At 39.1% G+C, this 26976-nt stretch overlaps 3 protein-coding genes across 5 annotated transcripts in view; 2 read left to right on the forward strand and 1 right to left on the reverse strand.

Moving 5' to 3' along the window:
• The first annotated feature begins 1061 nt into the window (after positions 1–1061).
• Positions 1062–6325, forward strand: LOC111656888 (BTB/POZ domain-containing protein 1). 2 transcript variants are annotated; one of them, XM_023408789.2, is made up of 8 exons: positions 1062–1672; positions 2220–2376; positions 3231–3336; positions 3425–3622; positions 3779–3971; positions 4060–4147; positions 5203–5349; positions 5466–6325. In XM_023408789.2, exons 1-8 carry the CDS (start codon positions 1248–1250, stop codon positions 5622–5624), a joined length of 1473 nt encoding a protein of 490 aa, XP_023264557.1. In that variant the 5' UTR covers positions 1062–1247; the 3' UTR covers positions 5625–6325. The 2 variants fall into 2 exon arrangements, with proteins under 2 accessions (XP_023264557.1, XP_023264558.1); XM_023408790.2 differs by having other exon boundaries at positions 1063–1672; positions 3842–3971.
• A 10318-nt stretch (positions 6326–16643) lies between these two features.
• Positions 16644–19757, reverse strand: ramac (RNA guanine-7 methyltransferase activating subunit). 2 transcript variants are annotated; one of them, XM_023408756.2, is made up of 3 exons: positions 19291–19757; positions 18829–18999; positions 16644–17586 (listed from the first exon to the last, which is right to left on the reverse strand). In XM_023408756.2, the coding sequence occupies exons 2-3, from the start codon at positions 18996–18998 to the stop codon at positions 17373–17375; spliced, it is 384 nt and encodes a 127-aa protein (XP_023264524.1). In that variant the 5' UTR covers position 18999; positions 19291–19757; the 3' UTR covers positions 16644–17372. The 2 variants fall into 2 exon arrangements, with proteins under 2 accessions (XP_023264524.1, XP_023264523.1); XM_023408755.1 differs by having other exon boundaries at positions 19283–19757.
• A 155-nt stretch (positions 19758–19912) lies between these two features.
• Positions 19913–26976, forward strand: part of homer2 (homer scaffold protein 2) — a 30722-nt gene continuing 23658 nt past the window's right edge. Inside the window, exon 1 of the mRNA XM_023408743.2 lies at positions 19913–20330. Coding sequence (XP_023264511.1) covers positions 20326–20330 — 5 coding nt within the window. The 5' untranslated portion in view covers positions 19913–20325. The remainder of the gene's footprint in view (positions 20331–26976) is intronic.

The raw sequence follows: 26976 nt of genomic DNA on the forward strand, positions 1-26976 counted from the left end.
AGGAGTAACATATGTGACATTAAAGCCTTTCATTTAGTCAAAATTGCTTTCAAATTAATTAACTGTATGTTTACGAACGTTGTGATTATTATTTATTAATAACTTGAACTTCATGCACAGCTGCTGTTGGAGTTATACTTGCGGTTTACCTTCACCTACCCCCGCAGTTTATGGATTTTTGCTGCTGCTTGAAGACTTCATGCTGGTTTACTCTGTGTCCATGAGAATGTGAGGACTTGTGTTGTGTAAATGTGTCTTAATAAAACAGCATGTTATGTAATCTGATTCTATCTTGCATCTAAGGGAAGGGCTGGCGTGGGGAAAATAGCAGGAAATTAAAAAATGCTGTTTAGGCCCACCGCCAGAACAGTAATGGCCGCCCGGCACGTGTTTTGTGCTCCAACCCTGGTTGTGGGTTGTTGGCCCCGAAAAACCAGGCGGACACATGTACACAGATCACACATTTACTCACTGATTGTCAGTCAGTTCACATAAAATAAAAAAATTTTTATTTAAAAAAAAAAAAAAAATAACAATCTTATAATGTGCATTTTACAAGGCAATATTGGCAATATTGGCAATATGCAACACTAAACAAATGGTATATACAAGTTTAATATAAATATTTTATGTTTATAATCTGTGAAGCTGGAACCATGAAATGTTTGACATTTGCTTTGAAAATGACGTAAACAATTATCAAAATAATTTCCAATTAATTTTACGTCAATGATTAATCGACCAATTATTTCAGCTGAATTCGTATTTAGTAGGTAGTTTATAAAAAAACATAATATTTTATAAGCTGTGCATGTGTTTTCAATGTAAAAAGTCTTTGTTTGAGAAGTCAATATTAACTATTTTTTTCCACATAAATTTAATTCTTATAGCAACCTTAGCTGTATATTAAATAAGATAGTCAAATAATTTAATATTCGTGGAAAAATCTAATATTTACCTAGACTATTTATCTTTTATTTCCGTTTTATGTATTTACTTGTTCTGTTGTCGCCTTTGAATTTAGCAATAAAGATTAATGGGAGAAAAAAGTGTTTTCCAGGAAGTGTACGTCTGCGTCATTTCTGGAGAGACGCAGGCTAGCAGGTAGCTGCTACCCAGGAGCGATGGCGTCTGCGGCGATGGATACCACGTAAATAAACAACAACACACACGGTACGGTCGGTGTATGTTCGTGTGTCATTAGCGGTACATTGTGGAAGCAGAATTAAGAAAAATAGAAGAGTGTTATGGCGACCGGGAGCGGCGGCAGCATCGGCGGCGGCTTGGCGTCAAACCATGACGGTCAGGAGGCAGCATCCAATTCGGCTCAGTCTGGAGCCGCAGCAGCGATCTCCAGCGTGCCAGCCTCCGGTCCTGCACCGTCAGCCTCCCCGCCTGTCCTCGGCCTTCACCGGGAGCCAATGTACAACTGGCAGGCGACGAAGAGCTCCCTGAAGGAGCGCTTCGCCTTCCTCTTCAACAACGAACTGCTCAGCGACGTCAGGTTCATAGTGGGGAAAGGCAGGCAGGCCCAGAGGATACCAGCCCATAAATTCGTCCTGGCCGCTGGCAGTGCCGTTTTTGATGCTATGTTCAACGGAGGAATGGCCACCACTTCGGCTGAAATAGAGCTGCCTGATGTGGAGCCGGCTGCCTTTCTCGCCCTGCTCAGGTAGGACAGGTTATCACCGTGCACTGGACAAGTTCAAGTCCACCGAGCCAGTAGTTTATATAAACCTGCAGCAACCTCTAGCCTCAATCACATTTGAAGGAGAATGTAATATAGTTATTGCACCGCACCCTGGGAATAACTTAATAGGAACATCATTACTGTAACTCTGGGTAATTTTTAATAGTATAACCCTCAGATCATTACTGACATACTGTAAATGTTTTGTATGCAAAGCACAACCCCTGGTGTATGCGAAGAGGCTTGCCCTCAACATTTAAATTATTCTATCTAACATTAAGTTTAGATATTAAGTTAGATATCTAATAATAAATTTGCAACAATTGGTATAATCATCAGGTGTTAAATCATAATATGCAGTTGTTTGCATATTTTACAGTTGGCAAAGGAGAAGTTACTGAGTACTGACATAGGGGACTGGGTGAAAACTCCTATATGAAAAACTTAGACACTTGGACTTAAAATGCCATGACTAAACTTTTCTGAACTGCAGATAACAACATGAACACCCATCTTTTTTTCTTTACAGGTTCCTGTATTCTGACGAGATCCACATTGGTCCAGAGACTGTGATGACGACTCTGTATACGGCTAAGAAGTATGCTGTCCCTGCTCTGGAAGGTCACTGTGTGGAGTTCCTCACCAAGCACCTCAGAGCCGACAATGCATTCATGCTGCTTACTCAGGTTATTGTCACATTTACTGTATAGTTTGCACTTGACACTACTGTATATATTCAATATATTCATATATATGAACTCATCCTGTAAGACATAAGGCACCTAAGAGAAATTTTAAATCAGGGCAGGAATAGAAGGGTTCAATAAAGGTTTATCTGATTTTTAAAGGTGTTTTCTGGGCAATATATAATAATTTGATAAAAATGTTGTATTGTTCTTTCCATCTGTTGCAAATTGGCTGACAGTAGCCCTTATAATGCAGAATGAAGCCATTTTCTTTCCTTGTGTCCACATGAGAGCATTTTTACAGCCGTCAATTGTTGAGTTTTTATGACATTAGCAATTCTATTTTTGGTTTATGCTGTTGTTTGTTTGGATTCAGGATTTTGTAGTGGTGCCTCCTGCCTTCAGGGTGCACGTTCAGTTGCTTTCTGATCAAAAATCACCCCTTTTTTCTTACCCGGCATGGCAACACAAAGAATAGTCATATATAAACCACCTAAATCAAAAGACACATTCCCAGCAATGTACTTTTAATTACCAGTGTCATTGCTTGTCTACTCATTTTAATTTCATTAACATTTTATGGCGTTTGAAGGATATTTTTGCCAAAACCCCAAATTAGTTGATGTCAGAATACAAGATGTGGAAAAATCAGCTTACAGTGTTTTCATTAAAATTAACATTTTAATTCACCAAACATCTTGGTTTAATCCGACACAAATTTAGTAAATAAAGAAGGCCTTTACTTTTCTCATACCTTTTTTAAAATGCAGCAGTTCTCCTTTGGTACACATGAAGTAAATGACCGGAATTCACTAACAGATATTTATGGGGCTTTTTTTGTGCTTTCATTATAGGCGAGGTTATTTGATGAGCCTCAACTTGCCAGTCTCTGCTTAGACACCATAGATAAAAGCACTGCAGACGCAATAAACGCAGAGGGCTTCACAGATATTGACCTCGGTATGTGATTTTTACCCATCTCATATTTCCTTTTCTGCAGATTGACTGGATGTGAAATGATGAATATTCTGTGTATTTGTATGCGTAGACACCTTATGTGCAGTGCTAGAAAGAGACACGCTCAGCATCAGGGAGAACCGTCTGTTTGGGGCGGTGGTACGCTGGGCAGAGGCCGAGTGTTACAGACAACAGCTTCCCCTGACCTCAGAGAACAAGCAGAAGGTTCTGGGGAAAGCCCTCCCGCTCATCCGCTTTCCACTCATGACTGTTGAGGAGTTTGCTGCAGGTAAGCATATCACAGAAATATAACTTGTTTCTCATGCTGCATTGGTTTTTCAACACCACACTGACCAACTCAGTCATTATTTAACATATTCATCATGTTCCTGTCCATACAGCTCAACCCACAGAAACCAGTTTGATATTTTTTCTTGTGCAACAGGGCCTGCCCAGTCTGGAATATTGTTCGATCGGGAGGTGGTAAATCTGTTTTTACACTTTACAGTAAACCCCAAACCACGGGTCGACTACATTGACAGGCCCCGCTGCTGTCTCAGGGGGGAGGAGTGCAGCATTAATAGATTCCAGCAGGTTGAGAGTCGATGGGGGTACAGTGGTACCAGCGACAGAATCAGGTGAGATGATGGACATCGGTGGGCGGTTATTAATCTGTCTTACATATTTTTTCTAATTTTTTCTCTCTCTTTCTTTCTCCCTCTGAAGATTCAATGTCAACAAAAGAATATCCATAGTGGGTTTTGGCTTGTATGGTTCAATACATGGACCCACTGACTATCAGGTCAACATACAGGTAACGTAATGTGACATAATGATGATGGAAGCAAAAACTCTTACACTGCTAATATCATCAGTGTGTTTGTGATGGAGAGAGTGATTTACAATTTTTGGTGGGTCTGGGTATCGTTAATTAAAAAAATAAATATATATAAATATATAAAGTATATAAATATATAAAGTATATAAATATATATATATATATATATATATATATATAGCACATTGAATTGTGAGAAAATCAGCAGAAGAAAATGCGAATTACTTCGTGTTTTAAACCACAACTGTTATGCAAATATTAAGAGCTGGCTCATCAACACGAACAGCTCGTTGCACTAATTCTCCAGTTGGGTGCCCTTAAACCATTGGAGTAGAAGAGGGTGGGACAAGATGATGCAATTTATAAAAAAAAAAGAAAAAAAGAAAAAGTGCCAGTAAAACCTTAAATGGTGAAAACAATGTAAAAAACACTAAGGAAATGTGGCATTTATGTTTGTTTCTTGTGATAATTTGAGCAATCCTACAGTCTCCTCATCGCCACACACAGATCTGATGTTTTCATCTGCTGCTATTTCTGTCTCTTCGGTGGACTTTTAGTCACATGTTTCATGTACATCATGATTTATTCACTAAACCTGTTCAGTGACTCAGTGTTAAGTGAGAGTTCCAGACATCAAACCCTGACATTTATTGTTTTTTAGCCTGAAAATATAATACCAAACTTTAATGTGGTTGCTGGGGAAGAGCTAAAGGCTGCTCCTGAAACTGTTCAAAATTGTTAACTTGCTTATTTTTCACTATGCAGGTAATGTCATCCATGTTACTGTCAGTTGTCAAAAACTGACAGTTACATAAAACAAAACTTAGAATTTAACTTATACAAGGTGCATGACAGTAGTTTGTGCTTGGTCAGACACTGGCCCGGGACCTTTACTGCATGTCATCACTCCCTGTCACTGGTTAATTGCCATTTTAACTGTCATACATTTCAAAATAAATGTTCAAGAAAACACTGAAATGAATGAACTAGAGAATGTGTTTAAACAATTTAAAGTTGTTCTTATTCTGTAGATCATAGAGAGTGACAAACGCATTACACTGGGCCAGAACGACACAGGCTTCAGCTGTGACGGCACAGCAAACACATTCAGAGTGATGTTCAAAGAGCCTGTGGAAATCCTGCCCAATGTCAGCTACACTGCATGCGCCACCTTAAAGGTCAGTCTGTTACTGTGTTTCAAAAAAATGTCCTAAATCAGATGAATGAAAATGATCTGTTTTACCCATGAGAAGGAATAACCTAGCACCTCTTTTTTTTAAATTTCACAACTCAGGGCTCAGACTCGCATTATGGCACAAAGGGGTTGAAGAAAGTGACCCAGGAATCAGCAACGGGGACCAAGACGACGTTTTTGTTTTTCAGCTCACCTGGAAATAACAATGGTACATCTGTGGAGGATGGACAGATCCCAGAGATCATCTACTACACCTAGACTTAACACAGTGTCATGCAGGTACACTGAACCAGCAAGACCTCAGACTGCTGGGAAGACTGGATTGCAAGAGATATACGTAGTGCCTCATGATCCCTTGGAATCAAGAGAGTGCGTATGTGTGTGTGTGTGTGTGTGTGCGTGTGCGTGCGCTGTATGTGCATATCTGTCTATACAATAGGGGTGTACAGACATGATCAGGAATGTGTAGACAGTCAGAGTTGTGGGAAAATAACAGCTCTGGTGTGAGAAAACACTTTTTGAGCATAAACTGTATCATCAGTTTTAAATTATCTGAATTCTGATGTTCTGTCTGTGTGTTGTTATTAGTAAGCTGCCAGTGCAGGAGTTTATCCTGCATGAGTGAAACTACAGAGACAGCTACCATTCGTTGTTTGATGCCATTTCATTTTGTTATGTTTGTCAGTTTTTGCCGATGCATTTATCGAAAGTATAATATTTGCATATTTTATACTGTGCACTGTTATCATTTATTGAGCAGGTGTTTCAAGTACTTTGTTTTTGCACTGGGTTAAGGATCCATGTGTGTTGTGTAACTTTGCCAGTGGTACATGCTGTATTTTCTGACTTCATGTTTGCTTAGCACTTAATATGTACACAAAAAATAAAACAAAAAAAATCAATGAAAAAAAAAATCAATTTTTAGCTTTTTGGCAATAAAATGTGGTAAGACCAAAGAAGACCGATTCCTGTGATAAACTCCGCATGAAGTTGGCCTTGGAGAAATTGTAAATTATATAATTCCTCTTTCTGTCACTAGGTGACGCCAGATAGTCTTTACAACCGAACTCTCAACTCACTGAACTGATTAACTGCAGTGGGAAGGAGAGACCAGTTGTTCCCAACTTAAACCTGAGAGACTATGAGATAATCAAGGGAGAAAAAAAATTCTACTACATAAACATTTCATTTTTTTCTCTTCAGGCCTTTGATAATTAAAAACAATGAGAGGGAGCAATTAATTTTGGTTGAACTGCTTGAGTCATAGATAAATGCACAGTGTTGGAAGAAGTATTCAGACATTTTACAGACGTAAAAGTACTCTATTACAAGTAAAAGTTCTGCATTCAAAATTCAGTGTTAATATATGGATGATGTTTGTAAGAAGTGTGCTTCTGCTGTGGCTGGTCAAGGTGGAGCTAGTTTTAGCTACTGTAGATACAGTCTGGTGGTTTAGTCCAGTGTTTCCCACCCGAGGAGTCGGGCTGCTCCAAACGGTCAGGACAAACAGGTGGGAAAACCGGTTAAATCTTTAACAAGTTGTTTTATTTGATGGCTCATCGTGCAGTATGTGTTGTATTTTAAAAAATAAATTAACTAGCAACTATAGCTGTAGAAGAAAATTTAGTAAAAAGTACAATATTTCCCCCTTAAACTTAGTGAATTAGAAGTATAAAGTACTGGAAAGTGGTAATACTCAAGTAAACGATCAGTGCAGTACGGTTCTGCCCACTGTAAATACAACAACTCAAATTTAACTGTATTATCAGAAAAACCACAATGGCCCCATTCAATATTCTAGTGTATATTATATATATGATCATATTATTATTTCTTACACTATGACATAAGCAGCATTTTAATGTCACGTCTGGTTCAGGTGGAGCTATTCCTCCTAGTTCATGTACCGTTGGGTAGTTTAATGTGTAATGTATAAAATCATTCAATGTTTTTGGATGAAAATTTTAATCTTAATTAAATAATTATAAGTAATTATAGCTGTTGAAAAATGTAGTGGAGGAAAAAGTACAATATTTGCCTCTGAAAGGAGTACAAGCATACAATTTTAATACTTAAGTACATATGCCTAAATACTTGAGTAGTTAGTTTAAATTCCTCCACCGGAAATAGCTTTATTTTAAGGAGTCACAAGCCAAAAAGTTTGATGATAGACAATTAGCTTTTGATCATATGTGCTAATGCCACTGTTGCAATGTCTAAAATTTGTGAACAAGAATTAAGGCAATTCTTGAACAGATATTTAATTTGATTAATTTATATATCACTTTTCTTAATCCTATTATCAGAAGGTTGCAGTTGAAGATGAAGAGTTTAAGATGCCAAAAATGCAGCAGTATTGTGTCCCTCAAATCAGACTGTAACTACTGGTATAAAAAACGAATCGGCATTGTCATTTCAGCTCCTAAATCCAGATGCAAATCTCAATAATGCCAGATTATCTTTTGTTGGATGTGCTCTGTTCTTATTCTGCCAGTGAAAAAGAAACATAAAGCAGTGCTGTCTACTGCATTCAGCGTCTACAGCACAGTGATGAAGGGCTCTTAAATTGCATAATCTGCACATTCATATGAGACAGGCAGTGGAAACGAGGCCACTTTAGACGGCTGTGAGTGGGCTTTGACAAGGAGAGTGATCCACAGAGGCTGTCAGGTGAGTCACCGGGACCTGAGAGCTTCTCCTGCTGACTGCCCACTTAGACAGCCTTTATAACAGAAAGAACCAAGAAAATCAGTTGGAGACAGTTTAAACCACCCACCAGACTCAAAATGCTCAAAGACCAGGACAAATAGACTACAGCACACACAGTCCTCTGGTCTCACCTGTGTTGTGTAAAACAAAATGTGTCAAGGTCTTAAGGGACAATAAAACAAGCTGTATGAAAGCTCTGTGTATTTAAAGGATGATGGAGGAAAGTCTCCCTGATGAAGAGGCAAATATGAAGCTTATGGGGAATAACTCAAGCGTGTGGAGGGTTTCCTAAAGCTATTAGCTTACAAATCCACAGCAGTGATTTGTGATTTTCTGGTTGTATTTCTGTCTGTTGTGTGTGTGTGTGTGTGTGTGTGTGTGCGTGTGTGTGCGCGCGCGCGTGTGTGTGTGTGTGTGTGTGTGTGTGTGTGTGTATGTGTGTGTGTGTACTGTATGTGTGTGTGGGGGTAGATAGCAGCAGAACGGGCTGTCTTTCTCGGTTGGAGCCATCTACTTGAACACTAACAGCAGGGGAGAGGATTTATGCCTCTGCTGTTTTTGACACATATGACATATGACTGTACAGAACTGCAGTGTTCGTGTGGTACTGAAACACACTCACATTACCATAACCAAAAACAGAGAAAGGCCTATATTCTTACTATTTGCTTCTGTAGCACAACTCTATTTCATAATAAAGGCAAATTCTCTGGTCTAGCTGGTTATTGAACATCACTTTCAAAGTTGCTTTGAAAGGAAAGTTTGTCAACCGTTTGTAACTTGGTTTATTTTATGAAGTGTGCTCCACCATTTGTACATTTGTTTTGTCTCAAGTGGTGTGACGGTTTTATGTTTTATTATGCTGTATGTTGTATGTTGGAAAAACCACAGTCAAATAATATATATGATAATGTGATAATCTGAAAACAGTAATGCACTCAGGTGCTTAAACAGCCCACAAAATAATGAGTAAATTGACTATAGCAATGATTGAAAAGGTGTAGGTTGAAGCCGGAGCTTATTACGCCTACAGCACCTTTCTGGCAATACAAACATTAGAACATTTAGGAACAACCTACATAGTCCAAAGTTACAGTATTTAGGTATAGAACAACATATATATTAACCACCCCAGTATATTTACTATATATAAAAATATATACATTTATATACATGCATACACATACAGTACATGCATACACAGATGCATAGGAGCAAGCATTCATAGGCACATACATATACACTGTGACACACTGATAATTGTCCATTTTCCCAAAACATCATAACATCAGACTAAACAACCAAGAAAGTAATTTGTCATGTGGGTTATACAGTTTGACAAGATATCACACACTTTTCTTATATTTGTTTATAACATGATTTCTAAACTGTTTGTTGTATGTTTCATGCAACCTTTTTCTGTAAAAACCTCTGAATGTACAGCAGACACACGAAAGTACTGAAGTGATGACCGTTGAACAGGTTAAAATTCAGCAACATAAAGGCAGTTAGAGCTGGAGAACAAGTCCATTATAGCGAGGCAGGTTGGCAGGTCAGGGACAGGCAGCCGGTCAAAACACAAGTAGGAGATTACAGGATGACTAGAACAGGATCAAGACCAGCAAGAGCAGGGGACCACGAACAGTCAGGCAGAATGGCTCACGTGTAACGGGGACTATAGGAAACACTGACAAACACCGGCACAGAGCTGGAGTAATAGTCCTTTTTCACAACAGGCCCTCTGGCTTGTCATAGCAGGAGAAGCAAAGGTGTTCTGATAATATTACAAAGCAACTGCATTGCATTCAGGTGAGCAGGTTTCAGGGTCTGGTACTTTACTTACTTGGACTAACGCTTGATAGAACCGAGTCGACATTAACAAAGTTTGTTTCACTTGTGTTTTTCTAGCTATGACGAGTCAAAGAATACATGTTTTTGGCAGGTGTAAATATACTGGGGTGGTTAATTGGGGAAGATGAAGGGCGGGTATGTTGACAGATGAGGTGTGGAGCGGTGGGACAGGTCCGGGAGGTTCCTTAGAAATGCCGGGGCACTGGAGGAAGTGAAAAGCGGCTGAAGTTTGGGTATAAGTCAAACCATAATATCAACTTCTCAGATATACGAGATACACTCATACAGTATATGAAGAATCATGCGTGGGCAGTGAGCTACAGAGTCTGGTAAACTCACTTCTTTCTTACTCAACTCATACAGATTATTTTCATTTTCAGACGTAGTCTTCAGACCCAATAAATGCTGACTCAAGTGACATCACTTGGGGAAAAATAATCAGATTCCATGCAACTTCCTCTTTGAGACTTTCATGTGTAAAAACAGTGGTTACCCTTTAAGATATAAGATTCAAGTTAATTAAAGGCTTAATTCAGTCCTATCCTATCTCCACTATTCCTTTGTGCAGCCGGATTAATTGAACCCACATTAGACCAATGGTAAAATCCTTTTAGAAGATGTTGCTGGAAACTGAACTCCATTAGTCTAAGAATGTGCTCAAGTAGCAGTCATCCTGCAATTTTCCAGTCTGATTAATCTTAGCTGTGGCATTTATTTAAATATTGTGTACACCCAGTTAGCATGACACATCCTCCGTGGCTGTAATCCATTTAAAAGCATTTATACAGAATGTTCTGGTGTGAGATCCTGCTCTGGGTGTGTGTCCAGACCACTTCACAACAACATCAACCTGCAGGGATGAGAGAGATCGTGTGTGTGTGTGTGTGTGTGTGTGTGTGTGTGTGTGTGTCTGTGTCCCTGCTTGTCCAGCTGGTGGGAGTTATGTAATCAGTATTCCAATGATGTAAGACAGTTGGGTAATTAATTACCAAGTACATATATAGGAGGGTGAGCATCACTAAACCCCCTGAGGCACTGAATCACTGGGTGTTGAGCTTTGTTCATGTCAACTCAAACTGCTAATTTGTAACTTCTCTCACATTAGAGTTCACAAGAGGAGAGAGCAGAGGAAGGTCATTGTGGTTTTCCTGTCTCACTGTCTAAAGCACAAGAGTTCGCTTTCTTTTGATGCTGATGGAGGATTACAATGTGGCTGTAGTGACAGTGCAGATGGCAGAATGCTGCTCAAGTGGTGAAATGAAATACACAACAGGCCATCCTGTGTGATATAGGACAATTTACCTTATATTTCTTCTTCTATTATTCTTGTATCTGTCTTCATTATTAGACTTTCGAAAAATAGATTTTTTAAAAATAGCTTTTTCTATTTTTCTATAAGATTATAAAAGATAATTTCCTGTTAGACTGGTTGTTATTAAATCTTTGTCACCCCCTCCTCAGTTTGACCTTCTTGTTATTAAAAGTTACTTATTTTGCATTGTTCGGTCAAAGTTCTCTGTTTTCATCTTTGTATTGTTTACGCTGGAAGCCCTTTCCTGCCAGGAGTATTAAAAAAACAAAGAAAGTTATTCATGATAAAAACAAAAATACTTATGATAAATAAAAATTATGATACGCTGGCAAAAATAATAAGATAGTAAATGAGAGTCATAGCTAACTCTGGTTTTACAAATGGTCAAATTAATGTTTAATAGGCTACTGTACACGGTCCCTTAAAATAAATAAATAATAACAAATAAAATAGTTTTGACTTGGTAAGTCCAAATTAACATGAACGTTTTTATCATAATATCTAGTTCTCTTTTCTTTTCTTTCTTTCTTTCAGAATGGAATTCAGCCATTATTAACTGTATTGTACATTTCCCACTTTGATATGTCAAACTATCATATTACGGATGGTTTCAGTTTGTGTTTTTGATTGGTTGTTGCAGCCTGTGGCTCCAGTATAAAGACTTGATTGTTTCATATTGTGAATGTGATGTCTGACAACACATTGCGTTTTCCCACGGCAGTGTTCAGGCATCATCAGGTGGTTTTATTACCAACCCTGGAGTCACCATGGCCGCCATAATGAACATCATCTCTTGCATTAAGCTATTTGGAATATTTGTTCTATTTAAAGAAAAGATGTCTGCGCCCGTTGAGTGAGACTTTGATTAATATTCAGAAATGTAAATTTTCAGCAGTGGTGCTCTGCAGGGTGTTGATGCTCATCATCCTGAAGTCTAATTGCAGCCTTGTTGGAACAGAGAAGGCTGAAGAATGGAAACAAAATTTCCATGTAATACACCCCTGAATGTGAGAATGCCCCTCCCTTGAAAACAAAACAAAACAAAACAATAAAAAACGATAGCCTGTATTTTTGACAGTCAAACATCACTCACAAACCGGCATCATTTCTGCACTGCAAAGATTCTCAGTGTAGTGTGTGTTGAGTGTAACTCAGGTGACATGTCAGCCAGTCCCTCAGGCAGAGCTCTGGTTTGGATGATATTGATGGACTGAACAGTCGATGTAACGTATTGGCTCCTGAGATCTGGACAGTGACCAGGATGTTTTATGAGAAGAGAAAGATCATTTCTCCCTTTACTCTGTGGAAGTATTCCCAGTGGTGGAAAGTAAAGGCAAAAGTGTATTTACTGCACTGAAGTAAAGTTTTGAGTTACTTGTAGTTTTTCCATTTCCTAATGTATACTTCTGCTCAGCAACAGCTCAGAGGGAAATATTGTATTTTTTACATCACTACAGTTATTTAACAGCTTTAGTTCCTAGTTTCTTTCATTGTTAACACATTGTTAAAGAGTAGAGGTGTGGCAGTAAATGCAACTTAAACACTGATGCATCACTATTAACAATCTAACAGCATCATATATGATAATATGTCAGTCACAAGGGACAGTCTTTTGCAGGACGAGGAGCTTTACTACTGATACTTGAAGTATATTTTGCTGATAATAATCCTGTTCTTTTACTTAATTATGTTTTTAATGCAGGACTTTTACTTGTAATTGAGTATTTTCCCAATGTTGTCATGATATGTTTACTTAAGTAAAGGAAGTAAAGGGATACTTCTCCCACCACTGAGTATTCCTAAAGCCTGCCTACATGTCCCAGTGGAGATAAACCAGATATAATCAGGCTAACAAGCACCCCTCAGCAGCAGAGTCCACTGTCTTTACATGAATGACCTGAGTGGCTTCATCATTAACTTATAGAGTATGCAGTCGGATGAGCAGGGGACAAGATGTCATCTAACATGATCTGCAGCAGCAATTATTAGGGTCTATTCTTAAGTCTTAAGTGCATGTATTTGCACGTGTGTCTTCATGTGACATGGTGCGACTGTGTACATATTTGCATGTACCTAACATACAAGCTGGGGGCATTTATTTCACCAGAAAGAGCATAGGAAGAATACACCGCTATTCACACATGTTACACGCTACATGAACACTGCACTGTCTGCTGGGGGCTGGCTGGCCTGGGCCAACCTTAGCCCCTGCACTCTCCAACACCAGATGTAGGTCGCTGAGTGCTGCAGGGGCTGGGGGATGTGGTGTCTATGTTTGTGTGTGTGTGCGTGTGTGTGTGTGTGTGTGTGTGTGTGTGTGTGTGTGTGTGTGTGTGTGTGGGGAGGTTGTAGTGTTTTGTGCACACAAGTGTATGTGCGTATGCACTCAGAAGGAGGGGAGATAGAGTTATGATTGTAGTGGATGAGTTCATCATCAAGGACATGGCCTCCAGCACACTGTCTCCATTGCTGTCACATTGCATTGTCACAAACAGGCCACATGAAGCCTGACAGCCTGGCACACCAGACCGAGGGGACTCTCACTGGTCCCTCACTGTGGCGCTCTCTATTGTTTTGCTTTTGCTTACACTCTCCAAGCCTCAATGTGCATTATCAGTTTATTAATTCTAATGTAAGAAGGAAAGGTTTGACTACAGGGTTCATGTACTAAGGGTTCATGAGCTAGTAGCTGAGTGTGTCCTCAACTGTGCTGATTTCTCTTAATGCAGCAGCAATAATAATAAAAAATGTACTTACCCTGAAATCCAAATGTTTTATGCTTCATTAATGATGACTGCAGTGAGTGAGAAAGAGACATTTAATGCTCTGTGGAAACCAATGGACCAGATTAACAAATTGACCCCTGGATTAGTCTCGGTGGTTGCGTGAACTTTATACAGGTTCTTGGTCTGAAGGATTTCAGGAGCATGTCAGTGTCTCACTCTAAAGGACAGCTGTTTTTCATCTGAAACACTAACATTAGCCGTGTACCACAACCCCACCCTACATAAAAATTCAAATCAGGTTTTGAGTATGAAGTATGTTGACACTGAAAAAATTACGAGAGAGAGAGAGAGAGAGAGAGAGAGCGAGAGTTTACAGCCATGTGAGAAGCTCTGTGAGACTGCACTTAAGCTAACATTATCATGCTAACATGTTCACAATGACAATGCTAACATGCTGATGGTTATCATGTACAATGAAATATTCACCATCTTAGTTGAGTGTGTTAGCATGCTAACGATTGTTAATTAGCACTTACACGTGAAGAACAGCTGAAACTGATGGGAATGTCATTAGTTTTGCTGATATTTGGAAATAAACCAGAGTGGAAACATTCAAATTTTGACCAGATGATGGTGGTGGACGAAAAGTTACCAAATTTTGAGTTCTAATAAATATTTCTTTCAAGGAGGGGATCGCCAAGCGGGGACATTAACCAAATTGTACCAAATTTAATGACAAGCCATCAAATGTTCATCAAGGCATTTCACTTAAAACCACAAACCTCATGCTTGAGGAAAAGTAAGTGAATCACCAAAGTCATAGGGATTCATCCTCTGTGGATCATGAATGTCTGTACAAAATTTCATGGCGATCCATCAAACAGTTGTTGAGATATTTCTCTCTCAACCAAAGTGGTGAACTGTAAAACCAACTGACTGGCTCTGCCATCTATATAGCCATGGCTGATAACATCTTCATTAGACCTCGTCCTGACCTTAAAGGAAGAGTGTGACATTTTGGGAAATCTATTTATTCACTCCTGGAAGTCAACAAATAATAATCTAGTCATAATCTGGAACATTAATGTCCCCAATAGTGTTACATTTACATGTTATCTGTTGTACAGATAAAACAAACAACATGTAATGTGTTTATTTGTGAACTTTAGAGGTGTTGTTGTGCTCATTTTGTTACAATCTTAGTCCTAACTGAAGCTAACAAGCTTCTGGCATATTCAATGGACAGACATGATAAAGATCAGAGTTCTCACCTAAATCTAAAGTTGTGTTTATTTCCCAGACAATAATCTAATCTGCTAACCCTTTTCCCTGCCATCAAAGTGCAACAGCTGCATTTTGATATTTATTCGCCAATAAATCCCTGCTTCACTGTAACTGTCTCCGTCTCTGTTCAGTACATCTCTGCTCTGTGAAGATGCAACTATCTGGGCTGAAGTTTCTCTGATCTAAACTGATTACAGTGGTGATAGCAGCCTTCCCTGCAATGTGCCAGTTTCAGCACATCCCCCACACACTTTCTCCCTAACCTCCACCCTCCCTCCCTTATCATCACAGCTGATTGCACTGCTGAAGCCCAAATGAACTGTTAACCCCATCTTCACCACAGCCATAAATAGAAGCCACAGAATGGCATTCAGGCAGCGATAAAACAATGCTGAGGGTTTCTGCTTGTGTTGTGGATCAGTGGAGTGGGTCAATGTGTCCAAAGTCTAGTCTCAATTTGTTATTTGATTGAGATCTGCTGTGAATCGACTGAGACTCACAGGCACTGACACATCTTTAGGCAATGAGCTACATATGCCATAGCAACTGATGCATGTAGTAATAATGTATTAATGATGCGCATAAATATTTCAGTCGCTATCAGAATGTGAACTATTGGTCTTAGGCTTCTTCTGAGCCACTTACTGTGAATGCTGCTTTCTCTCCATACACAGCTACAGTTGTTCACGCAATCTGGTTTAATGTGCCATCTATTGACATTGCAATCTACTGATTTTAAAAGCTGAGACACTGAAACTAATGAAATGTGGCTGGGTTTCTGATTTGTAGTGACCTTTGTAAAAAGGACAGTTGCATCTTCTAGGAAATAATTTGTTGATCTACACTTTACTTATATATGTAATATTAATATATCTAAATGAGAGTTTAAAGCTTTGAGAAGTTGCAGTGGTGCCACCATGAGTTTTATCACAGCAGATCTGCTATTTTTCACAATTTAAAATAATCAAAATGTGCTTCATGAATAAAGTGAATTGATTTAAATGACCATCTCAGTGGTGGTATAACAGGTTCCTACTGGTCCCAAACTCAAATTACCTGTGTGTCTACCAGTACTGACCCCATACCAGCGCTCCCTTTTAAATCATTTATTAAATCATTGGAATCCTTTTTATAAAATGTAACACGAGGCCAGGGATTGCTGTGACACTAAAACAGCACCCAGGCATAACTGAATGTATCTACCCGAGAGCAGAAACAATGAATAGTGTAACAATGTGATTTGGTCACATCATAACTGATACCCAATCCCCTTAATAACATTTTGGCAGATTGGTGTATCCCTAATACTAATGTTAGTATACTGACTGAGACTGGCACTGGATTAAGTTTAGCTTAATGTTGAGCTCCATAACCTCACAAAACAGAAAATACTCATTAAGAAAATACACATTTATTGACACCAGTTCCTTTATATCATTATGAAACAATGTGATGCAGAAAAATAAAGCTGCATTACAAATAAATTTTCTCTGGAAATTCAGATTCATCATTTGCAACAATACTGTACTGTATAATTCATCACAATGTCATATCAAACCACGTAGAAAACTAGCATCAAAACTATCTGGACACAAAACAACTCCTCAGTAATACTTCCCAGTTATAATGTGATTAATAATATTTTTAAAAAACAGCTCACAAATCTGAAATTTTAAAGAGAAATTAATGTTATTTTCAGTGTGTGTAATTTTAAATGACAGTTCCAATATTGAAAACAATTCCCAAAAATGAGATGACAAAATGTAATATGATTACAGAGCTGAGCAATATGATGCAATATTGGGGGGAAAAAAGGAAATGTTTAAGTATGAAAAAGGAAGTCAAACAGCATCTGTAATTTTCCACTGTCTCAGTTTTTTAGAAATCTTTTTTTTTTCCAGACAATAAAACTGTATGATAAAACTAAAGAAGTACCACACAATTACAATGATAGATGGGAAATTATTAATATTGCTGTATTGCTCAATCCTTGCTTATGAGACTGTATTAAGAGGCACACACAAAAATTAACAGTTGCACATTGCCACGTATGATATTGCAATGCAAGTTGTAAGACTGAATACTATAAATACTGACAACACCTGAGAGTATAGAGCAGAGACATCAGTAACGGTCATAATGTGGTCTCTGATGATGGGAGTTGTATCCCTGGTTGGAGCTTGGAGGGCCTGATTGATACCCACTTCCATGGCCCCGGTGCCTGTCTCTGTCATGCCAGTGCTGCTGCTCACGATGGTCCCCTCTCCAGCCCCGGTCTCCACCCCAACCTCGGCCTCCTCCCCACCCACGACCTCTGTGTCCACGACGGTCGTGGTACCTACATAGAGACAGATATTGATTAACAATCTGTTTTCAACAGCAAGTACTTACGCATGCATTTCATGGCACATGTAAACAGGGAAATAGAAACTAGGATTGTGCTTTTAAATAGCCAATGAATCATGTTTCCCCTGAGTTAACCTAGCTGTGTTCACTGGGTTTCACTAATCTCTTATCTCAATCAAAGAATCCAGATTTCTCCTCTCCATGACGGTTAAGATATCAGGATAGTGGACAAAGTTGACGATAACCTGGTTATTACTTAAATGCATGCAAAAGCAAGTCAGTAACTAACCGGCTATCTTCAAAGACAGAGTTTCTGTCTGTTTAGACCTATTGATTTTATGTTTTACTTTAAAATTGTGTCTCTATTTTAAGTCTGTTGCTTTTTCTTTTATTGTGAAGCAATAAAAAGCAATACAACCTGAAACACTGTTAAGATGATATTGGCTACACAATATAATGTTATAAATTGGTCTAAAAACTGTGATAGTAACAGTTGATGGGATAAAGAGAGAAATGGGTTAATTCAAAAATAAGTCTTAAGGTTAATGTGAAGCCATAACGGTTAAACCCCTGTCTCTTAAAGAGGCACACCACCTATTTTACAAATTTAATAGACATGTGAAGTACCACTCAGCCAGTTAAGACAGCTGTATAACATCTCTTATGGTACCAGTGGAGATTTTTTTTAACTATGAGTTATTACATCTTCTGTTTTATTTTTATTGCTCCAGTCGTTTTGATAAGTATCTGCTGAGATCTCAGATCACAGTGAAAGCACAAGCAGTCAGGCAACCACCTCGAAGTAAGTCTGACTTATTTAAAATAGATTTCAGCTTCTCCAGTGCGATGATTTGTTGCTTTTCTCTGTTTAATACTGCTGTAAACTGAATATCTTTGTTTTAAGACTGTTGGTTAGACAAAACAAGACCAGTGGAGACTTCACCTTGGACTTAGAGAATCTGATGACTTTTTATTGTTGATATTTTAAAGACAAAGCAATTAATCCCTATATCACAGCCTCCCTTTATCTAGCTATATCACAGTGTTGATATAATGAAATCATATCACTATAATCATATCACCTTCCTGTATAAAGCACTGCTACAATATCACACTGTCGCCTGGTTATTATAGACAGTTTCATTTTCCATACACATGCAGCACAAACAAAAAAGTAAAATACAACGTATTAGGTTACTGTCTCTAACCATATGGCAACCTTAAGTTCAATTACCTGTTGTCCCTGCCTCGCTGGTTTCCTCCCGCACGACCCCTCCAGTCTTCCACGATGGGTGGGGGGTCAGCTGGATGGCTCACGTACTGCTGGTACTCTTCATCTTCCGATGAAAATCTCTGGGCAAACAGCTCTTCGTACTTTTGCAGGCTTTCTGTGCTCTCGGCCATTCTGTAGTCAAAAAAAAAAGATTAAAAAGTCACTGAAGCACTGGATATCAAGACAGAGCTGCTCACATTTTACAGGCGGATATTTCTGTTTTGTCTTGTTTAGCTACTGCGAGACAAATTCCACATGCGGACCAAAATAAAAGCAGGGCTGATATGAGGTAATTGGCTTCATCCAAAGATACGGACGACTCGAAAATCACAATAAAAGCAATTTTGTTTTTACGATAACGCCTTTAAAACACACGGGCAGACGACGTGAATGTTGTAAAACTTTAGCTACATACCCGATTACCTCAAACGACTTTTCCGTAATCCCAGTAACAGTGCGTCGCTGAAAGGCTTCCTCCCGGAACAAACGACCGTCTTTGAAAGGTTCCGGGAACGCGCACACCTGCCACTGATTGATGGCTGTTACCTGCCAGTTAGAAACAGGACTACCGGTCAATATTAAGTAGTTTCTGTCGGCGTTAAAAGTGAAGTTACAGAGAGGAGTTTTTTTTTTTTAGCAGGAGATGCTAATAAGTGGCGTAGTTAATAGCATAAATATGCCATAACCATTATTTGGCTTGATTTTAGGAAAAAGTGCTGGGAACCTGCAACATGTAAGTGCACCTGAATTTAGAAAAAAAAACCTCACGTCACAATGTTGGTCGTTTATCAGTGTGTTGTGTTCATTTATCTTCGGTTTGAATTGTGCGTGATTTCAGGCCCATAGTTTGGGCTAAAAAAACCCCAACTTAAGCCGCAGACACAGCAGCAGACACCACCGCAGATACCTCAGGTTTAAAAAAAAAAAAATAAAAAAAAAAAAGAGTGGGTGTCTCCGCGTGAGCAGGTGGAAGCCGCTCCGTGTCGCTGCTGCTGCTGCTGCTGCTGCTGCCGCCCTTCATATGAAACACAATCCCGTTGGGGAGGAAGAAACTCTGCGCAGCGAGCAAGCAGGGAAATGCAAACATTAACTTAATTCATCAGCGCCGATTGTTTGAGGACAGCGAGGAAGAGGCTGCTCCGAAGCGGGATTTATTCTGCCTCGTATGTGAAGAGGGAAAACAAACAAGCAAAAAGAAAAAACTTCCTGAAATGACCGGGGTTCTGTGAGACTGAGCTTGACAACCCGGTGAATCGAGTTTAACGAAGAAGTGCTCTCATATTTCAGTTGTCTCTCAGTAGCCAGAGGACTTGTTCGGAGCTGGCGCACGGGTAATGAACTCTTTGGACCACTAATCATCTGTGGACTTTGCCTGCGCTTCTTAACAATATTTTCCTCTTCAACCGACCGCCAATAAAACCGACATTTAAAAAGGAGTTGTTCCTCAAGTCCACGGCAATGGGGTGAGTAATCCAGAAAGCGCTGCCCTTCAGAGCGCCTCTCATGACACCTGCACTGACCGAAATATTGTGTGTGTGCGAGTGTGTGTGTGTGTGTGTGTGTGTGTGTGCGGTGAAAATACGGCAAAAAATACCTCTACAACTGTCTAGTTCACCTGTCAAGCCGCTGAATAAATTTGATTATAATTGTCGCTGTTCCCTCAGGGTTTTCCTGTGCGTCTTGGGAACTGAGTAGGGACCACAATTTACTATATTACACCCAGATTATTTGGTATTGTGAGACATTTAAGATGTGGCTCTAGCTTCTTCCCTCGATTTCATGTGAGAAAATGCTTAATGCCATATCTCTATTTATGGATATTTGTATTATATTTGTTCAGAAATTCAGATGGATCCGTTTATTTCCCCTGTGAATACTTAATTTCCTCCTTATTTGTCTGCGAGTGTGGTTTTGAGAGGGTTATGATATGGAGGTGTCAGAGTCAACACTGCCCACTAATAAGGAGAGATGGTACTTCTGGGAGTGTGTTTATTTTAGTGTGTGTGCGTTGTCCACAGTGCTGGAGGTAGTGGTGTATACTCCCACAGTTGTTTACAGGGTACAGAATATTATTTTGCCTCCTTAGTCTACAATGATGTGAATGTTGACTTGTGGCTCAATTCCATAGTTATGCAATCATGAGCTCTCTTCACATACTGAGTTGTCTTTCTGAAGTTCCTGATCCTATTTGTATGGCTTTTATTTAAGTTATGGAATAATAATAACAACAGCTCAGTGTAATTGAGTAATTCATTAATAATCATTCTCTGAATAGTTTATTTAACTTTATGAATGCTTCCATTTGTGACATTTAGAAATTTAGATTTATGTAAAAATCTGAGAGACGGTATGAATAATAACCAGCGTTAATGTAAAGTAATTAAGTAAAAAGTGCCACAGTGCTGCTTTATCCTGAGCAGACATGTTTTTTTAATGTGTAAGAAACCAGTTCAACAGTCCTGATGACTCCTCGGGAGTGTGGCGTACTCACCCAGCAGGTTTGAAACTGAGAGACGTCAGTGTTGTCATGAAACTGGCCCAGTAGACCAGCAGCTAGTCCAATCCAAGGCATGAGGTAACACCTACTGATGGAGACATGGCAAGTTTCCTTTTTCCAGTTGTCTGGTTTCAGTCTGTGCCAACCTGTAGTAGTATTACCTGACACGTGAATATTTTACGAAATTGAATCTGGCCTGTGATTCTCAACATCCAATGTTCAGGGACGTAACTAATGATTGTTTTCATTGTCATTTCATTTTCATTGTGAAAAATGCCCTATCAAAAGTTCTCCGAGCCTGAGGTGAAGTCATTGCTCATTGAAGATATTTATTGATCATAGAAGACACCAACTTGATCATTTGGCTTTAAAAAATGACTTGAAATATTAATCAATTGTTAAAAGCAAAAACTTGTTAATAATTTTGAGTTAGTATTTGAAAGTTTATGACAGCAGATTATGAATCAAGTCAATAATCTTAAATGTCATAAAAGTACAGAAAAAAACCATAACAAGTGATCAGCACCTCAGATGTCCTCAAATGGCTTCCTTTGTCCAAAACCCAAAGAGATTTAATTTACTCTCACAGAAGTCAAAGAAAACCAGCAAAAATAAGTAATTTGAGAAGCTGCAACCAGCAGCTGTTTGGCAACAAATGATCAATTCTTTAATTAATTTCTTAAGCTTCAATTTACTGACAATTTACTTATCAGTTAATCAACAAACATTTCTATGACTGCAACTAATGCTGATTTTAATGGTGTCACTAAATTGCTTGTTGGCCCAATCAGCAATTCATGTCTATAATAATCAGTTTCTTATTGACTATGACAAAGAGAAGCAGAAAACCTTCACTACCGACAAGCTTCTTCAAAACGACTTAAAGTATCTCAAACAAAAGTACAAATCAAGACTGAGTTCACTCCCGTGCTTGATGGTGCAAGATATTACATCCTGATTACACTCAGTTATGATGCAATGTGTCCTTCCCTAAGTGAGCAGTCAACATAGATAAGTGTGTGTGTGTGTGTGTGTGTGTGTGTGTGTGTGTGTGTGTGACTAAAGATCGTTTGTAGTGTTTTGTTTTTTTTCTTTTTTTTGAAGGATTTGGTGTCTTTGTCCCTAGCTCCTAAATGGAGTTATAGATTAACTATAAGTCACACTACACACACACACATTAACACCCTCGGTATCTATCTCCCCCTTTGTCCCTTTCCAATAAGGTCTTTGATCATGTGAACTATCACTACCATCTTAACCTTGACACATTTATTATTGATCACATCATTTCCACTTGATTTAGAAAACTCAATACTGCTTGTATTAGTCCATATTATAACGTCGTATGTTCACAGCATGCCCGATAAATCAAATGTATAATTCAAAATTGCTAAATTTAAAGAGGCTGAGGAGATTCTGATAATAACAGTGGAAAAGAAAGTGATGGTAATTGTATTTTTAAGCACGGTTTTGCAGCTTAAGTGCTGCATCTCCAAAATAAAGCTCAGACTATCCGAAAGCCCCTTCTTACTGAATAAGCGGTCACACAGACAGCAATGCAATCAGCATATTGCTATTTAAAGTAGTCATGCTGGGAGCAGCCTCAACACATGGATAGATGATAATCTCCAGGCCGGCCAGAGAGTGACAGCTAAAGGCTTAGCACTCATTGATTAGGCTGTGTGACATGTGACGTGGCAGTGGGTCCCTTGGCTGCCCAGGCAGGAGAGTGGACTGTAAGGCTAATCCGACTGAGTTCTCTGTCTGTGGCGGACGGCAGGAAGGCAAGGTGGTAGAGGTGTAGTAGGCGAGTAGAAGCGGGTCTCACTGTTAAAGAATCATGGGGAAATGAAAGGGGACAGACTGACGGCGGATTGGACGTCTCCTCACCAGATGGCTGAGGCCTAGGAGGCCATCTGCTGCCATGCTGTGCTTCTGTGGAGACTTCCTCACTTCCTTTTCCTGCGAGCTCTCAGATTAAGTTTGGCTGTGCGTCCTATCGCCTCAGTGTGGTGGAGGGGGACCTGCTGTGGTTGCTGGTTTGAGTCTGGCCTGCTGCCTCTCTTGCATGGGATACTGTCTCTCTCGCCACTTTAATGAGCTGCACTGGCATGAGGTACAGTTTAGTGTACTGCCAAAACAATGGAAGTAATAATGAAGGTTATCATCAATAATGAAAGTTGATACAAACACAAAATAAACAATGGTGAGATTAAACATGTCATCCATATTTTAAGTTTGTAGAATAACAGTGAAATTTGGCAGCAGCTAATGATTATTTTATTAATTGATTAATCTATCGATTATTTTTGCTATTGAGTCCCAAGATAATTAAAGGGACAAAAACGAATTGAATAAAGTAAGCTATTAATTAATATTTTACCACTTCAGGGCTCTGAAAACCTTTTTAAATGAAACTATCAGAGAGAAAAAAAAATCACTCATGAGGGTCCAAAGGCTCAAAAGGTTGGAAACCACAGGTTGTTATCAAAAGTTCACAGAGCTCAAGGTGACACCTTGAAATGGCTTGTTTAGTGTAACGATCCAAAACCCAAAGTTAAATTGATATCAAAATGATACACAACAGAATAAAGCAGCAGGTGTTTGACATTTTTATTTGGTGAATTGACTAATAAGTTATCAAAACTGGTATTTATCTTATATCGGAGAACAAACTGGTGAATCGTTGAAGCATTAAATGAAATGCAACAAAACACATCAAATAGCTGAAGTAATGATCCAAATCCCAGTCACTGTCGATCAGTTGTTATTCAGTTTATTAATAAAGTTTCAGTCCTTTATGAGAAATGGAATGAATGTTGATAAAATGAGTAAAAGTGATTGATATGATTTGTGTGAGTGTGTGGGATTTTGTTTTTTGATCTGGCACACATGTCAATAAGACTTTCTGTTGTGTATGAACTTTGTTTTATAGTTAAACTATCTAATGAAGCCGATCTGCCTTAAAATACTGTTCATGAAATTAGATATTTACACCTGGATTTTAAAGTTACATTTTGTTAATTTCAGTTGATTTTATTTCACTCAAGCTTTTTAGAACAGAACAGCAGAAATGTTAGGAAGATAAAAATCTGTAATAAAACGCTAATCAGTAAAATTAGAAGACAATAAAAGACCTCAAATGAGGTGAAATGCAGTAGTATGGAATGATTTATTTGTCTCTCCCTTTTAACATTTACTGCTCCCTGCAAGACACTGTCTAATAAAGAAGAAATGCCTTAAACTTTAATGGATGGATAATGCTGACAATAAAAACATTCACACTAAGTCACTGTAAAGCTGCAATGGCAGATAAATTCATTAATTTATGCCGCACAGCATTTCAGTATCAGAGGATCCCACTCAGCAGGGATCCTAGAGTCCAGGTTATTGCACGCTACAGTATCTGAAGGAAAACCTGCCGTCCCTTTTTTGACCCCCTGACATCATTAGTAGAGCAGCGTGTTTATTGCGATAAAAGCCCAGGTGGCGTTGTAGTGATGATCCCAAAGAGCTTTCCTGTCCTGCCCACTTTGCTCATTCACATAGACAAAATGCCGCTCTCACTAACAAGGCAGCTCTGCTCTCCAGCATGCAGCCTCGCAGGTAAAAGAATGACAAAAATGAAAACCTCAACTCTGTTCGTCTGACTTCTGAACAGGATTACACCGGCTAATGAGAATTCAACTTATTAAATTCTGGTATTTTGTGTTCGCAAAAGAACTTTGCTTTGTAGTCACAGCACAACTGTTTCTACTTTTCCATTTTCCCATCGCCAGAGTCACCAGGTCTGTGCACCTTGTGACCTACATAGGAGCGTCTCATTTTCCCCCTCTGACAGATTTGGGAGAAGATGTTCTTTTGTTACTCTGTCCTACAGAAAAGCCAATGAAAACTTAGTGTATTGTTGTCGGCACCGGCGGAGAAAGTAAGGAAGGAGTGTTCTTTTCCTACTGTACTGCAGATATTTGACGAGCGAATAATGCAGCTTTTGTCACTAAAGTTCCTTGAACAGACCAAAATGAAAATTCCTCGTATTTCTCAGACGACTTTGGTTCAAAGATGGCGTTTTCTACATATTCTGCTTGTATTGAAATTATTTTTAAGTAATGAATGTAGCCTGGGGATTGTCATGCTTTAGTGCCCATCTCGTATTTGACCGTCCTGAATTTGACACAATGAGGCCCAATATGAAGCCGTGGAGCAATGTAATGTGTTCAGTGCCCTTGCTTTATGCGCATCAGCATGCTGTAAAGACTGCTCATGCTCCCAAAGCTGTGTCTTTTATTAATAAGACTGTAAAGAGTGTGTTTCCATCAGGTCAGTGACATTTCTCTTGTCACTGGATGATTCAAAGGGGGAAAACGTACTTCAAAACAAGGCCGATGACCTTATGAGAAATGTTGTCTCACTAATGAAGAGATCCTATTAAAGTGTAAAAGGCTCCTTCGTATCATTGTGCCTGCAGGTCTGCACCCAGTCATACCTGGATATACAGTTGACTAGCTTATTTGTCCCCAGCTCATTCTACACTCCAAACATGGTGAAAAACCCAGACATTGTGTGTTGATGCTATCTCTCTGCTGACCCATTTAGAGGGAGACTTGACACCTCAATGGGGGGAAAAAAAAAAGATTATTATATTTTTCTTTAGAGTTTCACTGTGCAGAAAATAATCAACCTAACATGGAAAAGGAACAAAAATAACCAGATATACAGCGTATATGTTTGCCTGTCTATATTTCATTTTCAAATTCTACTGCACTCTCACATTCAACACTTAAACACATTTATCCATATTAGCGTAGTTATATGTGCTGCCTCGTGTGTGTTGTGTGACTTATGGAGCTGGTAAAGCAACATTATGTTCACTCTCTCTAGGAACGTGAAGAATGTTGCAGTGCACATGTCTGAGGCTAGTGACACTGCTGATTTCTGTGAAACAGGCTACAAAGCCTGTTTGAGTTTTGACGATGAGCTCTTCTGTGTTTGGCCTCAGATGTGTCTCCTTCATTCAGACAGAGGTAGATGGCTGTGACAGACGAGCAAAGTTTGTTTGGGGAATGAGCCTGGAGTGAGATTCAGGAATCTGGACGAGGCTGTTTTCTCACAGGTGTAGCACAATGCAAACGCAAAGTGACTGCAACCCCTCGCATTAAAATCACCATCCAAACTCTTAGTCAAAGATAGAAGCTTCCTGCTGTTATTCACACTTCCTCGCACGACATGGTGTCATCCCCCATCATCTTAAAACGTCTCCTTTAAGCAGCAGGATAATCCTTCTCTTAGCGAACTTGGTGGTAAATCATAGGTGTTGTGATGGGCATAACATTTTAAAGGATTTAGGAGAATGAGACGCAGGCAGGCTTTGTCGTGCATCACTCACAAAATTGCTCCTCCATATTCCTCAGAGTATAGTGCAGTATTTTAGCACACTACCATGGCAGCATTTTGCTTGCGCTTTTCTTCCTCCAAACTGAAATCATAGTAGTTGGCTGCATGATGACGCAGAGCTTTCCCAACAGTTTGACTTAGTCCGCAGGTGCATGGTTGTCGGCGCGTTCCTTCGTTTTTAATTTATTCTTTTACCGGTACACAACACGATTGCTGCA

Source organism: Seriola lalandi, unplaced genomic scaffold (genome assembly GCF_002814215.2).
Source record: "Seriola lalandi dorsalis isolate HSWRI2012SDOR001 ecotype SW California unplaced genomic scaffold, Sedor1 jcf7180002054372, whole genome shotgun sequence".
In the NCBI taxonomy this organism is placed as follows: domain Eukaryota; kingdom Metazoa; phylum Chordata; class Actinopteri; order Carangiformes; family Carangidae; genus Seriola; species Seriola lalandi.

Coding starts and splice junctions, on each gene's coding strand:
- ramac (XM_023408756.2), bottom strand. CDS start 18,998: ATGGCCGAGAGCACAGAAAGCCTGCAAAAGTACGAAGAGCTGTTTGCC. Junction 17,587..18,828: donor CAGCGAGGCAGGGACAACAG/GTAATTGAACTT, acceptor GTCTCTATGTAG/GTACCACGACCGTCGTGGAC.
- LOC111656888 (XM_023408789.2), top strand. CDS start 1,248: ATGGCGACCGGGAGCGGCGGCAGCATCGGCGGCGGCTTGGCGTCAAAC. Junction 1,673..2,219: donor GCCTTTCTCGCCCTGCTCAG/GTAGGACAGGTT, acceptor TTTTCTTTACAG/GTTCCTGTATTCTGACGAGA. Junction 5,350..5,465: donor CTGCATGCGCCACCTTAAAG/GTCAGTCTGTTA, acceptor TTCACAACTCAG/GGCTCAGACTCGCATTATGG.